At 46.5% G+C, this 12,900-nt stretch overlaps 2 protein-coding genes across 5 annotated transcripts in view; one reads left to right on the top strand and one right to left on the bottom strand.

Annotated features, from left to right (window-relative positions):
- PTTG1 (PTTG1 regulator of sister chromatid separation, securin) overlaps positions 1-12,900 on the bottom strand; it is a 373,674-nt gene that overhangs the window by 34,911 nt on the left and 325,863 nt on the right. The gene's annotated exons all lie outside the window — the stretch shown is intronic.
- C1QTNF2 (C1q and TNF related 2) overlaps positions 1-12,900 on the top strand; it is a 29,505-nt gene that overhangs the window by 7,974 nt on the left and 8,631 nt on the right. Inside the window, exon 1 of one of the 3 annotated variants that reach the window (XM_059699103.1) lies at positions 8,399-8,540. The exons of 1 other annotated variant lie outside the window; for it this stretch is intronic. Coding sequence is in view for 1 of the 2 variants with exons in the window: in XM_059699102.1 (XP_059555085.1) it covers positions 8,420-8,540 (121 nt within the window). In the remaining variant the exon portion in view is untranslated. Of the gene's footprint in view, positions 1-8,398; positions 8,541-12,900 lie in introns of those variants that run through there. One more of the 3 variants, XM_059699102.1, reaches the window with a different exon arrangement.

Genomic DNA, 12,900 nt, shown 5'->3' with positions numbered 1-12,900 from the left:
AGAATAGCATACACTCCTTTGCTAGTCCTTGATGAGGTGCAATTGGTACATGATACATGACAGTTAATAAGGTTGGCAGAAGTACTAAAAGCAATCCTTAACCAGATTATGTGTCTTTTCCATTGAGAGTGAATTACTGCCCCTTCCATGATAGAAGGAGTAGAATACAATTAGCCTGCTACCAAGTGCCCATATCAGGGCTCAGTGTTGGTCTCTGCTCTCTGCTGTTAGCAGGTCAGGCACTCAGTAGGTCAGTCTTGATGAGGAGAAGTCCATGTTGATGACCCTATGAGTAAGCCTCCATCCTTGCCAACATGACCACTTTTTACAGGGGCCTGTTGAGCAATTGTTAGGATGTCTGGAGAAAGCCTAATAGCTATAAAGTACATCATCATGCCCTCACAATTATTGAGAGACTCCTCTGTTAATTTAGGTTCAGCAAAGCCATCAGAAAGTCCCCAAGCAAAAGTCAGCTGTCACAGGAGACCCATATGTGCCTTAGTATTCCTGCCACTCTTGGTTACTTGCTGGGAGCAATCCAGGTACAGTGATGAATTTCAGAGTGCAGTAGCCGGGACTCATGGGTAATTACATTTGCTATAGTTGTATGCACAGTACATTCTCATGATTGCACAGTGTCCTTTGATGAGCATTCACCTGGAGCGCAATAATTTCCATTCTCTGCCTATTCTGCAAGATCCATCCACATACCTCTCCCCCAGACCTTCTTGTCTCTTCTCTTCTAAATCCATTTCAAGTCCCTGGCCATTCATCAAGTTATTAGTAACTGCCTTTGAATATTGGAGTTTAGATTGGTACTCCTGGGTAGCATTCAGTTCAGTAGACAACCAAATGCACTGCTCAAAATTCTGCTCCCACTTAAGATTTCCCTTCATTTAGATCTTTCAGAGACACCTAATTAGGGTTGTAAAGTTGTAGCAGTTTTGGCAAAAACCAGCTGGTGCTAGCATATTGGGCGGACTAAACTGAAAACCAGGCCTAAGTTGCTTTGTTCTAGTCAGCTGTTCATCAGGAACTCTCCGTGCAGCCAGAGTTATAGATTGAGAAAAAGGAAGCCTTGCAACAGGATTAGGTGTTAAAGCGGTTGGGCCAGCTGCTCCGGCAACCTGTTTGTGCCTTCCTGACCTGCTTGATCTCTATCCCTTGAATCCCATTTCCACTTGATGACAGATTGTTGCTGTGCACACTCCAATTCATGGCTTGCTGGGCCACACAGCACCCAGACCCACTGAGCCATTTCTCAAAAGGACAATAGTTATCTTCAGAAGAGGGAATGATTTGCTCCAAAGCCCTAGAGGCCCATGCTCTGACTCTCCTTTGTCAGAGGCTCCATACAGAATCCCTATTTGCCACGTTCAGGTGATATTAGACCTTCAGGGACTTCAGTCTCAAGCAGCAAAGTAGCTGACACCACAGCGTGGGCTCCCTGCAAGGCCTTCTTCCCTCCACTCAGGACTGGCAGTGCTGTGGAAAGTGGGTCAGAGTGACACATGCAAGTGTGCTAAGTGTTGCCTCCAAAAAGGCCCACCAAGCATTATGTCTCTGTTGTAGTATGTGATGCAAGGGACAGCAACCTGTTCTTCACCTTGAACTATTGCAGCATGCTCCCGACCACTAGCCCATCAGAAACACCACCCAGGTGGGTGAGCCCCTGAGTTTGTATGGAGTCTGTCTCCCACTCTCTGACTCGCATGCATTTTACTAAGGCGTCTAAAATACTTGCTACTGCCTTCTTATCAGAACTACTCTGCATGTCATCTGTGAAGTGGACCGGTATGAAGTACTGTGAAAGGTTGTGATGATCAGGATCTCAGCAGAGTACATTCTGGCAGACCGTGTACTTGTTCCCTTGAAATATGCTGGACCTGACCCTACTTATGGGTCTAGTGGCAGCAAGGAGTTGGGGTAGGTCTTAAGAAGTATAGGCATCTCCTTGAAAGGCACCTGCCTCAGGTGAGGTTATTAGAGGGACTTCAAGCAAAGGAAGCCTAATCTCAGACATGGGAGGTGAAGGCAAGGAAGGCTCAGTGACTTGGGGCAGCAGTCGCCAGCTGGTGGTCCGCGGACCACTGGTGTCTGTGAGGTCTGAAAGGTTGGCGACCGCTGATTCAGAGGTTAAGATTTTCAGCTTCATCAGAGGCCATGCAGATGTCTTCATTCCAAGTCTTGGGGACACTTTCCCAACCCTCATTCTAACTTCCACTGAAAGTTGTAAGCAGTGAATTCAATTTACATTTAATCTGCAACTCTCACAAATATATCTGAATTTGTTGGGTTTTTAAAAATATTTTTATTGATTTCAGAAGGAAGAGAGTTAGAAACATCAATAATGAGAGAGAATCATTGATTGGCTACCTCCCACACTAGGGACTGAGCCTGCAATCCTGGCATATGCCCTGACCGGGAATTGAACTGTGACCTCCTGGTTCATAAGGTGATGCTCAACCATTGAGCCACATTGGCTGGGCTGTTTCTGAATTTGCAGCTACAAGAGATTTGAGATACCATATTTTTCTATGTATAAGATGCCCCATGTGCCAAAACCGGTTTGGCTCAGTGGATGGAGCATCAGCCTGCGGACTGAGAGGTCCCGGGTTCGATTCCGGTCAAGGGCATGTACCTGGGTTGCGGGCACATCCCCAGTGGGGGATGTGCAGGAGGCAGCTGATCGATATTTCTCTCTCATCGATGTTTCTAACTCTATCTCTCTCCCTTCCTCTCTGTGAAAACTCAATAAAATATATTTTTTAAAAAAAGATGCCCCTTGTATAAGAAGCCCCCCACTTTTCCAACCCCAAATTAAGAAATCAATATTTTAAACATTTTGCTGGTTTTCCTCTTAAGGCCTTCTTCTTTTTTGGCATCTTAAGGAGTTGTTCTTCCTGTTTTCTCCACTGTCTGATCAAACACTCAGTGGGAGGAGGTCCAAACTGTCTCTCTGTAGCTCTATTTCCATGCTCTTTTGCATAGCTGATTACATTCAGTTTGAAGTTTTTAGAGTAAGACAATCGCTTACTGGTATTTATCTTTTTATTTTCGGACATCTTTATGGGCTCAGAACGTTCAGGTCCCTGTTGTATCTGCACACTCTCCACCTCCACCTCCAATTATGGCATCAGCTGATGTCAGTAACAATAAGGCTCGTGATTGGAGGAGGCCTGTTTGACAAGGTATGGGCAGCTACACACCCACATGGCTCCCTCCTCGGCTGACTTCATGTATGACACCCCTTGGTTTTTAGTCTAACGATTTTAGAAAAAAATAGTGTCTTCTACAGGGAAAAATACAGTATTTTTAAGACCTCCCCCCCCCCCCCCCCCCAGAATCTCTATAGTTCTCTGACTGGGACTTGAGCTGAGATATTAGAGGGCAGAGTGTGTCCTTTCCCTTCTGTATGCACACCAGGGCAGTCAGAAGGAGCCACCTGCCCCAGTCCTTGTAGTCATCATTGTTCCCAGCAGCCACTCGGTCCCCCAGGGCACCTACTTCAGGAGGCTCTTCATCGCAGTAATTAATCAGTGCCACTCCATGCCACTGGATACCACATTTCATTTCCATGACAAGGAGCTCAACATTGCATTCAAGTCTAAAGACAAACCCCTACACCTGAGAAAATGTCATCTTTGAGGATCTGTTTCCTGAGGCTCCTGGTACAAATTTCTGATCAGTCAAGGTTCAGTCAGGAGACACAAACTTCTCCAGTCACAACAGCTAAAGATAAAAAACTTCTTTCTAGCCGCTAGCTAAATTTCATTTATTCCGTTTAATCATGCCTCATTTTCTCAGCCTGGGATTTCTGCTTTTCTTCCAAGCCAAAAGGCAGGGTTAGACCCTTTATTTCTAATATTTCCTCCCAAAATGATGCTGGGAAAGCCCTAGTTTCTCTACTCATCCATAGGCTGCTTTTTCAAAGCTCGATTCTATAAAGCAGGAGCCTCGACCCCTTCTTAGCGGGACTTTTCCTCAAATCAAACGTCTGTTCATTTCGGACCCTCACACTGAGTTGTGAAACCTCATCCAGAACTTACTGCATCAGATTCCAAAACGAGGTCTCCCCAACTGAGGCCCTTCGAGTTACATCTGGAAATGAGCTGGATCTTTTCTGGGTCATTTCCCGTTGAATGTGAATCATGTCTATTTTGGTCTGACTTCGTTTGTACTGAGGCCCTAGCTGCCTCAGGGCTTTAACTCTCATGAAACCTTAGGCCAGAAAACCCTCTCAGAACTCCCTGGTTCTTCTTTTTCTTCCCAGGAAAACTGCTCTGCGCAGCTAAATATGGTCCTGTGGAAGGAACCTATGCCTGGGCCAGATCCACACTCACAGCCCAACTCTGCCCCCCACTCCCTGTGTAACCCTGGGAAGATGGCCCGCTTCTGTGCCTTGGTTCCTTCAGCTGTACAGTGGGAGAAATATTTGTCCCAACCTTGGAAGATTGGAACAGCCTGCTCTTTGAAACGTGTGTTTTTTAAATACAAGTATATAATAGTTGAGGGTTTATGATTATTAACTTTCTAAACTCTCTGCCATGTCCCCAGGTCCAGCTTATCCATAGCAGCAAAGGAAGAATTTCCAAGAAATGGAACACAGCATGTACTTTGTTTAATTTTTTTAAAAATATATTTTATTGATTTTTTTTTTACAGAGAGGAAGGGAGAGGGATAGAGAGTTAGAAACATCGATGAGAGAGAAACATCAATCAGCTGCCTCCTGCACACCCCCTACTGGAGATGTGCCCGCAACCAAGATACATGCCCTTGACCGGAATCGAACCTGGGATCCTTCAGTCTGCAGGCCGACACTCTATCCACTGAGCCAAATCGGTTAGGGCTACTTTGTTTTAATCCTCACCTGAGGATATTGGGGTTGTTTTTTTTAAATTGATTTTTAGAAAAAGAGAGAAAGAGAAACACTTTTTTAAATGTTTATTGAGGAAAGGGGTGTCCATAATTAATAGACTTTCATGGTTTTAAAAAATAAACTGTTCCAAAAGTCATACAGTGAAAAATGTCTCCCTCTTGACACTGTTTTCCAGTTCCCCAGTCCAGAGACAACGTCTTGTATCACAGTTTTTTGTACATCCTTCTGGAGTTCGATTATACTCCTACACCCATGTGTTTGTGTGTTTTCCTCACTTCTTCTTTTCTTTTTATATATATATTTTTTATTGATTTTTTTACAGAGAGGAAGGGAGAGGGATAGAGAGTTAGAAACATCTATGAGAGAGAAACATCGATCAGCTGCCTCCTGCACGCCCCCTACTGGGGATGTGCCCACAGCCAAGGTACATGCCCTTGACTAGAATTGAACCTGGGACCCTTGAGTCCGCAGGCCAACGCTCTATCCACTGAGCCAAACCGGTTAGGGCTCCTCACCTCTTCTTTATGGAACCTGCATGGTAGAAAACGAAACACACTGTTTTCTCACTGTCTCAGAGATAATTCCATAATAGTACACAGAGGTCTGCCTCTATTACTTAGTCCCCTATTGCTAGGCATTTTGATTGTTTACAGTCTTTTATCAGTTCAAACAAGGTTGCCAAGAACATCCTCATACTCCCAGGATAAGTTACAGGAAAGAAAACAGCTATGTCAAAAAATAAATCGTGTTATGTTTTCATTTTTATAAAACTGCAAAGCTTTCCTCGCAGTTTCGCTGTCATCTTGCTCCATTCTAAGTGACAACATTCACTCCACCATCGGCCTTCCTGTGGAATGGCAGCGAGTCCTCTCCATCTACAGCTGTCCCCAGTACTGCGACATTAGCGAGACTGCGCTTGGGAAAATCTCATACTGGAGAGCCTCGCAGCCCCAACGCCTCTTGCTGCAAGTAAATATTGACAGCTTGGATCGTGGCCATTAGCTGTTTGGAATGATTCAACAGCCATTTTAAACACGCTTTTGTACCAAAATCAGAGTAAAGAAAGGGTTGAAAAAGGCAAACAGGAAGGTCTACATTTATTGTAAAAAGTATTACATAGGTCCTTTTTCCTCCATTAACTTCTTCCAGCCCGCTCCCATCCACCCCTTAACCCCCCACCTCCACCCAGGCCCTCACCACCCCACTGTCTGTGTCCACGTGTTATGCTTCCCACCCACTCTCCCCTGCCTTCCCTCTGAGGTTCAACAGTCGGAAAGTCTACATTTTAATAATGGATGCAAGACAAAATGATCTTGGGCTTTATCTTGACTCACAACTGTCAAGTCACTGAAGGTCTCTGGACCTCTTTGTCCTTGTGTGTGAAATGAAGACTACAGACCAAATTATCTCCCAGGACCCTTCCTGCTTTGAGATTCTGAAGATTCAGATGGAGTGAAGGTCAGGGGCACTTGTCCTCCCAACCTCACTGTATTCAAAAAGCAAGAGATGTTGCAAATCAGTACGTTATTAATATCTAAGTTGGTGGTACAGTTGGGCAGGGATTTAGACAGTGATGAGTTGGTAAACAGGCTGGGGACTGAGTTGGGGGGAAGACAGTTTGGATTTGTAGCATTTGCTGATTTGTAACAAAACTGGAAAACCACCCCCCCCCCCCCACTCTTCCATTTATTCGGCCAGGAAACGTTCATTAAACGCTTGCTGGGTGCCAAGTGTGGCACCGCTGCCTTTTCCTATACTTTAATTAACCACTTATTTTCTTACCAGCAAGAGCAGGCCAGGGATCTGAATAGTTACAGTGGAGCCCTCAGGGTAGCACATGGAGATTCCTACTCTACCCTAGGAGAGGGGCTATCCTGAGCCCTTTAGATTCTGAATGGGCTCTGGGCATCCTAAGCAGGGTTTCCTCATCTTTTCCATTCCTGACACAACTGGGAACAGACCAACTTTCTGAGATGGGGTGGTGGATGGAGGTCCCCTTTCTAGCCATCCTCGGATCAACACCCTACACTATTTCACATGTCATCTTTCATGCATGTGCAGAACTCTCACCTCCCCTACACCCAGACAGGTCTCAGTCACCCCTCAGGGCTCAACAGGAACCTCACTTCCCCAAGCTTTCTCTGACCACCCAGTTTTATACTTAATGCTTTCCTCTTCTGTAACACTCATTTCACATGAAACCACTTGCACCATCCTCGCTAGACTCTAAGTTCTTGGAGGGCAGGCACCAAGCCTATTTGGTATATCTCTGTATCTCCAGCACCTAGCTTGGGGACTGACACATAATAGATGCTCATGAAATGTTTGTTGAATGAATGTTGAGCCCACTAACTTTCATCCTCAAATAATACTTATGTAATATTAGTAATAATTCTCTACATAGTTCAGTGGCTTACCAAATACTTTCATAGGTGAGTGTCCCAACTTTGGGGGGAACGACAGTGCAGGAATATCATTATTCTCCCAACTTCTCAGAAAATGAGACGCCATCTATGAAGTAACTGACTTGTCTAAGGTGGTAGAACCAGCATGAGAGTTGGAATGCATACCTGCACTAAAGGACTGTAAACCTTGGGTCATATACCATCTGTTAACCAGGGGCTCTGGCAGCCCAGGGAATACTGGTGGCTAGTGGAAGACAGCCGTGGAAGGAAGAGGGAGAAGCACAAGCCAGGCCTCTGATGACCTTTCTTTCCCCCAGTGTCTGCTTGTTACCCACACGGGTTCACTCTGTGTGTTCTGGGAGCTGGGACCCTAGAGCAGGGCTGGGCCAGAGAGTTGGTGAGGCCTGCAAAGCCTTTTCTTCTGGGGAAGAGGGAGGTTAGGGCTGAGAGGCAGGGGCACCTGCCCACACTGTTATGTATGCGCACATTCACATCTGGACAAAATCCACACCAAGGCATACATACATATAACACACCAAACGAGCCACTGCACAAACAGGTGCCCCAGACATCGTGCACATACATACTGGTGCATGGTTATGCATACTCGTATACACATTAAGCATGTACCCAACGCACAGATATCCAGACGCTGCTGTGTACACCCAGCAAATGACATACACACCGGCTGCACACCAGGCTGCAAGAGTAGACATGTGCATGGACCAGTGCATACAAATGCACTCACCCATGCGCGCGCGCGTGCACACACACACACACACACACACACACACACACTCGCGATTCTTACTCTCAACTACACGCACAGTCAGTACCCAGAGAAATGTACTCCATTGTAAGCGTCATGCCCACACGCACCCTCACATCCACAGTGATGTCAATGCTCCCGCTCAAGCAACAGACATACGCATACCCTTGCAAATGCCTGGGTAACAATCATTTCTTGCACGTAAACCTCCAAATACACTGACAGGTTCTACACGCGGAGAGATGCCTCGATGCACCCAAGTTGCCACCAGCGCTTCAAGTTTTGTTCCAAACCAACTCGGACGGGAGAGCTCTGCGCCGCGGGCCGGCCCACGTGACGGGGGAAGGCGCTCCCGCCGGTGACGGGATGGGAAAAGTATGCCTGGGGCGGGCGCCGGGCGGGCTGCTGTCGCCGCGGGAGGCGGGACGCGGAGCAAGGCCGACAGCTTGGTCGCTCCCGAGGCTCCTGGACGCCCGGGGCAGCGAGGGTGAGTGTCCGCCGGCGGTCCACTCTCCGGGGAGAGTGCGGGCGGGGAGAAGAGGGGAGGATACGCGGTGCTGGGGCGCGGGGCGGGGTGGGAGTCGGTAGGAGTGGGAGGACTGCGAACGCCCCTTCTTTGCAGGCCGGGCAGCCCACAGAGTCCTACCCCTTGACCTCCACCTTCTGGAGTATATTCCATATGAATTAACATTTACTGGGCGCTTACTGTGTGCTCGTGGTTTGTTTACCTGTTGATAGTTTTATAATTCTGCCGCTTATTGAGCACCTATTTTGTGCCAGGCGCTGCCTGCCCTCTGCGCACGCTGGTTCATTTCCATGACAACAGCTTATCTGCCTCTGCGAGAGAGGAACCAGGCTCAGAGATGTTAATGACTTGCTCAGGGCTGAACACCTGGTAACTGGTGGCAAAGGGATTTGAACCCTGGTGAGTCTGAGTCTAGTACCCGAGCTAACAATCGTAGCTGACATTTATCGAGCGCATTATCTCATTTACTCTTTACATTTAAATATATATATATATATATATATATATATATATATATATATATATCCGCAAACTAAGCTCAAAAGGTACTGAACGACAAGCTGAGATTTGCACCCAGTTCTTCACAACTCTTGTCACTCTCCCTCCTCCCCCAAACTGTGTTCTTCTTTCTCCGTCCCCACCGCCACTGCCCCATGCCAGGACTGGATGGCAGCTGAATGTTGCATGGTCCCAGTGGTCTCCCAGCCCAGGCCTCTCCCCTAACACCGTGGGTGCTTTGCACAACCTCAGTATGGTCCTCCTCTGTTCTCTTACAACAAAACTCCTGCCTAGAGCCTTCAAGAGTCCCCTCCTTAGACTGGCCATCTCCCGGGGACGTTCCCATCCCTGCCACACTAAACCAGTAGCAATAGTGTCAACAGTGTCCTATATATGTCAACCCAAGGCTGGTCTCAGCACTGTTTGAAGTCTGTCCTCTCCCATTCTCCCTTTCTACACCCCCCACAGTTTTCCTCTGACTTATTCTGGTATCTGGCAATTATAGATCCATCATGCCCACTTTCAGCTGCCTACCGTCAGAGCATCCACACTTTCAGAACTTCACTCCTGCCCTGCCTTCTTACCCCTCAAGTGCACCACACTCTCTTTCTTCCCAGAGCCTGACTTCCCTCCAGCCCCTAGCAGGGACACCAGTCTTGCCTGCCTTCTAATCCTTCAGCGTTAGGATTACCTTTTGTTTTAAATGACATAAAACTAACACTGTCCATCGTAACAAATTCAGACACTTCAAAAAGGTAGAAAGTGAAAAGTAAAAGCCCATAGACCTCCTGATTCTGAAAAGTAACCCCTTTAACAAGATGGTATGTCGTTTGGAAATTTCATATATCTATATATTTGAGTATCTATCTTTTTTTTAACTCAAAGATAAGCATACTTTACATTCCATGCTGCAACTTGCCCTTTTCACTCTGTGTATCTTGGTCATCTTTCCATATGTGCAGATACGGACTCACTTTGTTTTTATAACGTTGTCTTAGTGTGTCATTGTACCAAGGAATCGAGATTTGGTTCACAAGTCTGGGGTCATCTTTGAAGGTATTCGCCCTCCATTCAGCAAATATCCCCAAGAAGTTACTTCTTTCTCTGCAAATCCCTCCATTCCTCCCTATCTTGCTGCTCTTTCTCTCATCTGTCTGCTGAGTGGACACAGACGACTGGACCGTCTTCTCCACTGTCCCAGTCTCTGATGATCCCGAATGTTCACCGCGGGGTGATGGAGTGCATACACTCACAGCTTCCCGCACGCCCTCCTCACGAAGGCCTGCCAGCTGGCTTTGCCTCTGTGAGATGAGCTCCTGTAGAAATTTGATTTCTGTTCATCAAGTTCTAGTCTACGTGGACTTTGGAAAGGAATTCTATGCTGAAGCTTTTCTCAGGGAAACAATTCTCCATTGGATTTGTGCATTTCTGTAGATGGCTTAATTAGAGAGCTGCCCTGGCAAGGTTTATGCACATGGGTTCTGTGCCCTAGGCCCCAAGTCAACAGGCCTGGCTTCCATCCAGCTTTGAGCTTGGAAAAATGATTTCTTTCCTTTTTTTTTTTTTAGCCTTCTTTTTTTTTTTTTCTTTTGCCATATGGGGATGATAGTATCAGCCTCTTAGAACTGTGGGAGGTTAAAGGAGAAAATGAACGTCAAAGCTTTGAAATAAGAACACACAACATACATGGAGAATTCTCTTTCCCTCTAGATCAGGGGTTGCAAACTCATACCAACGGCGGCTGTGCATTCTAACCTCCCGTCGTATCTCTCCTTGTTCTCACACATTATTATTATATGGAATAACACTACTGTCACTGAGTACTTCCTGTGGGCTGGTTATTGCTGTATTATCTCATTTAATATTCATTATTACTCTATAAGGGAGGCACAGGCCATCAAATTACTCAGGGAGACATTCCTAAAGACCTTATATTATTCAAACTCATATAATTCAAAACTCACCTGCCGAAAGAAGGAAGGCAGTATTTCCGTTTGCCGATTAGTATAGGGCTATCCTGTGGCTATAGCATAAACACAGTTTACAATTTACAACTCCTGCTGCCTTGCAAGGTCCTCGACAAACTTTCCCACATAAATTGAAACCATAAATATGTTTCTTTCATGCAATTTCAAATTCAAACGATTCAAATATGACCATGCAGTATTGTTTTCTCCCATTTTACAGGCAAGGAAACTGAGGCTCAGAGATAGCAGAGGTCAAATAGCTAGAATATGATCCCTAACCTCTTAACCACCAGACCAGCTCTGTGCTTCTTGAAGGCCAGATCTTTAGAGCTATTTTGAATGTCTGTCAGGGCCTGACCAGAAGTGACTGCATGGAGACCAGCAAGCACAGGGAAGTCAAAGAAAACCTAGCCTGCCCCCCCACCCCCGCTGCCACACCCCAACCCTTCAGAGTTCAGACTTTGTTCCTCTCCCTCAGTTTACAGATCTTCAAGTGTGGTCCCTCTATGCCATTCCAAGGAACCGCCTAGCCCCATTTCCTTTCCTGTCTTCAATGCAGTCCTGGCTGCCCTTTGAGAGAGAACCTGCTACAAAGAGAAAAGAGGAGCAAGGCTTACTCCCTCTCCTGCCTAGAGCCTGGTCATACAGGTATGCCAGGCTGGATCCTCATTAGAACCAGACCCTGTGCCCTATAAGAGCAGCAACCACATCTTTTCATTCCAGTGTCTGGCCTCAAAGGCAATAACAATAGGTGACGCCATTGATTGGGCATCCTCGCCAAGCCACGGTGCCAAGCACCAGCGCACATGATGTCTCATTGGCCTTCTGTCACTTGAAGAGCTAAGCACTAACCCATCGAGTCACCTGTCTTTATTAATCACCTGTATTATGGATCATGGCAATGCCAGGTGGCTCATAGGTGGGTGGGGCCAAGGCAGGGACCCCCACAACTTCCCTCAGCATGGAATGGCTGGGCAGGAGCGAAGGCCCACCCTCACTAGGATGCTCTTTTGGTAGCAACCGACAGAAACACTATTCAAACCAGCTTAAGTGAAAATGGAGAATTTATTCTAAGACTTCAGGGGCCTCCACTTGAAATGCCATAGGACCCATGGAAGGAGGTCAGGACTGTTTTTCATCAGTTCAACTGCAGTTGGTGACAATTAAAATTTTATTTTATTTTATTTTATTTTTAATATATTTTATTGATTTTTTACAGAGAGGAAGGGAGAGAGATAGAGAGTTAGAAACATCGATGAGAGAGAAACATCGATCAGCTGCCTCCTGCACATCTCCTACTGGGGATATGCCCGCAACCCAGGTACATGCCCCTGACCGGAATCGAACCTGGGACCTTTCAGTCTGCAGGCCGACGCTCTATCCACTGAGCCAAACCGGTTTCGGCAACAATTAAAATTTTAAACAAGGTCTGAATTTTTGTATCCGGTTTTACTTCCAACATCCATTATCTTGCTGAATTTTCAGAAGGACAAGAAATAACGAAATAAGAATAGGTGGTGCTTTTATACCTCTTACCATTTGCCAAACCTTATTCTGGGAGCATTATCGCCTCATAACAACCTTCTAAGGCAGCTACTGCTGCTGTCATCCCCATTTTGGAGAGCACTAGGCTGAGGGAAAGAGGATAAGTCACTTGTAAAAGGCCCCACAGCTAGTTCGTGGGATTTCCACCCAAGCAGCTATGCTTAGAGCTGAGGCAGTAGCTGCCACATGGCTGTTGGGCACTTGAAATGTGGCTGGTCTGGCCCTAGCCAGTGCTGCTCAGTGGATAGAGCTTCCGCCTGCGGACTAAAGGGTCCTGGGTTCTATTCCAGTCAAGGGCACGTACCTCAGTT

The sequence above is a fragment of the Myotis daubentonii genome, chromosome 5, assembly GCF_963259705.1.
Source record: "Myotis daubentonii chromosome 5, mMyoDau2.1, whole genome shotgun sequence".
Classification (NCBI taxonomy): Eukaryota; Metazoa; Chordata; class Mammalia; order Chiroptera; family Vespertilionidae; genus Myotis; species Myotis daubentonii.
The sequence above is the reverse complement of the archived record's forward strand: the minus strand, read 5'-3'. Positions and strand labels throughout refer to the sequence as shown.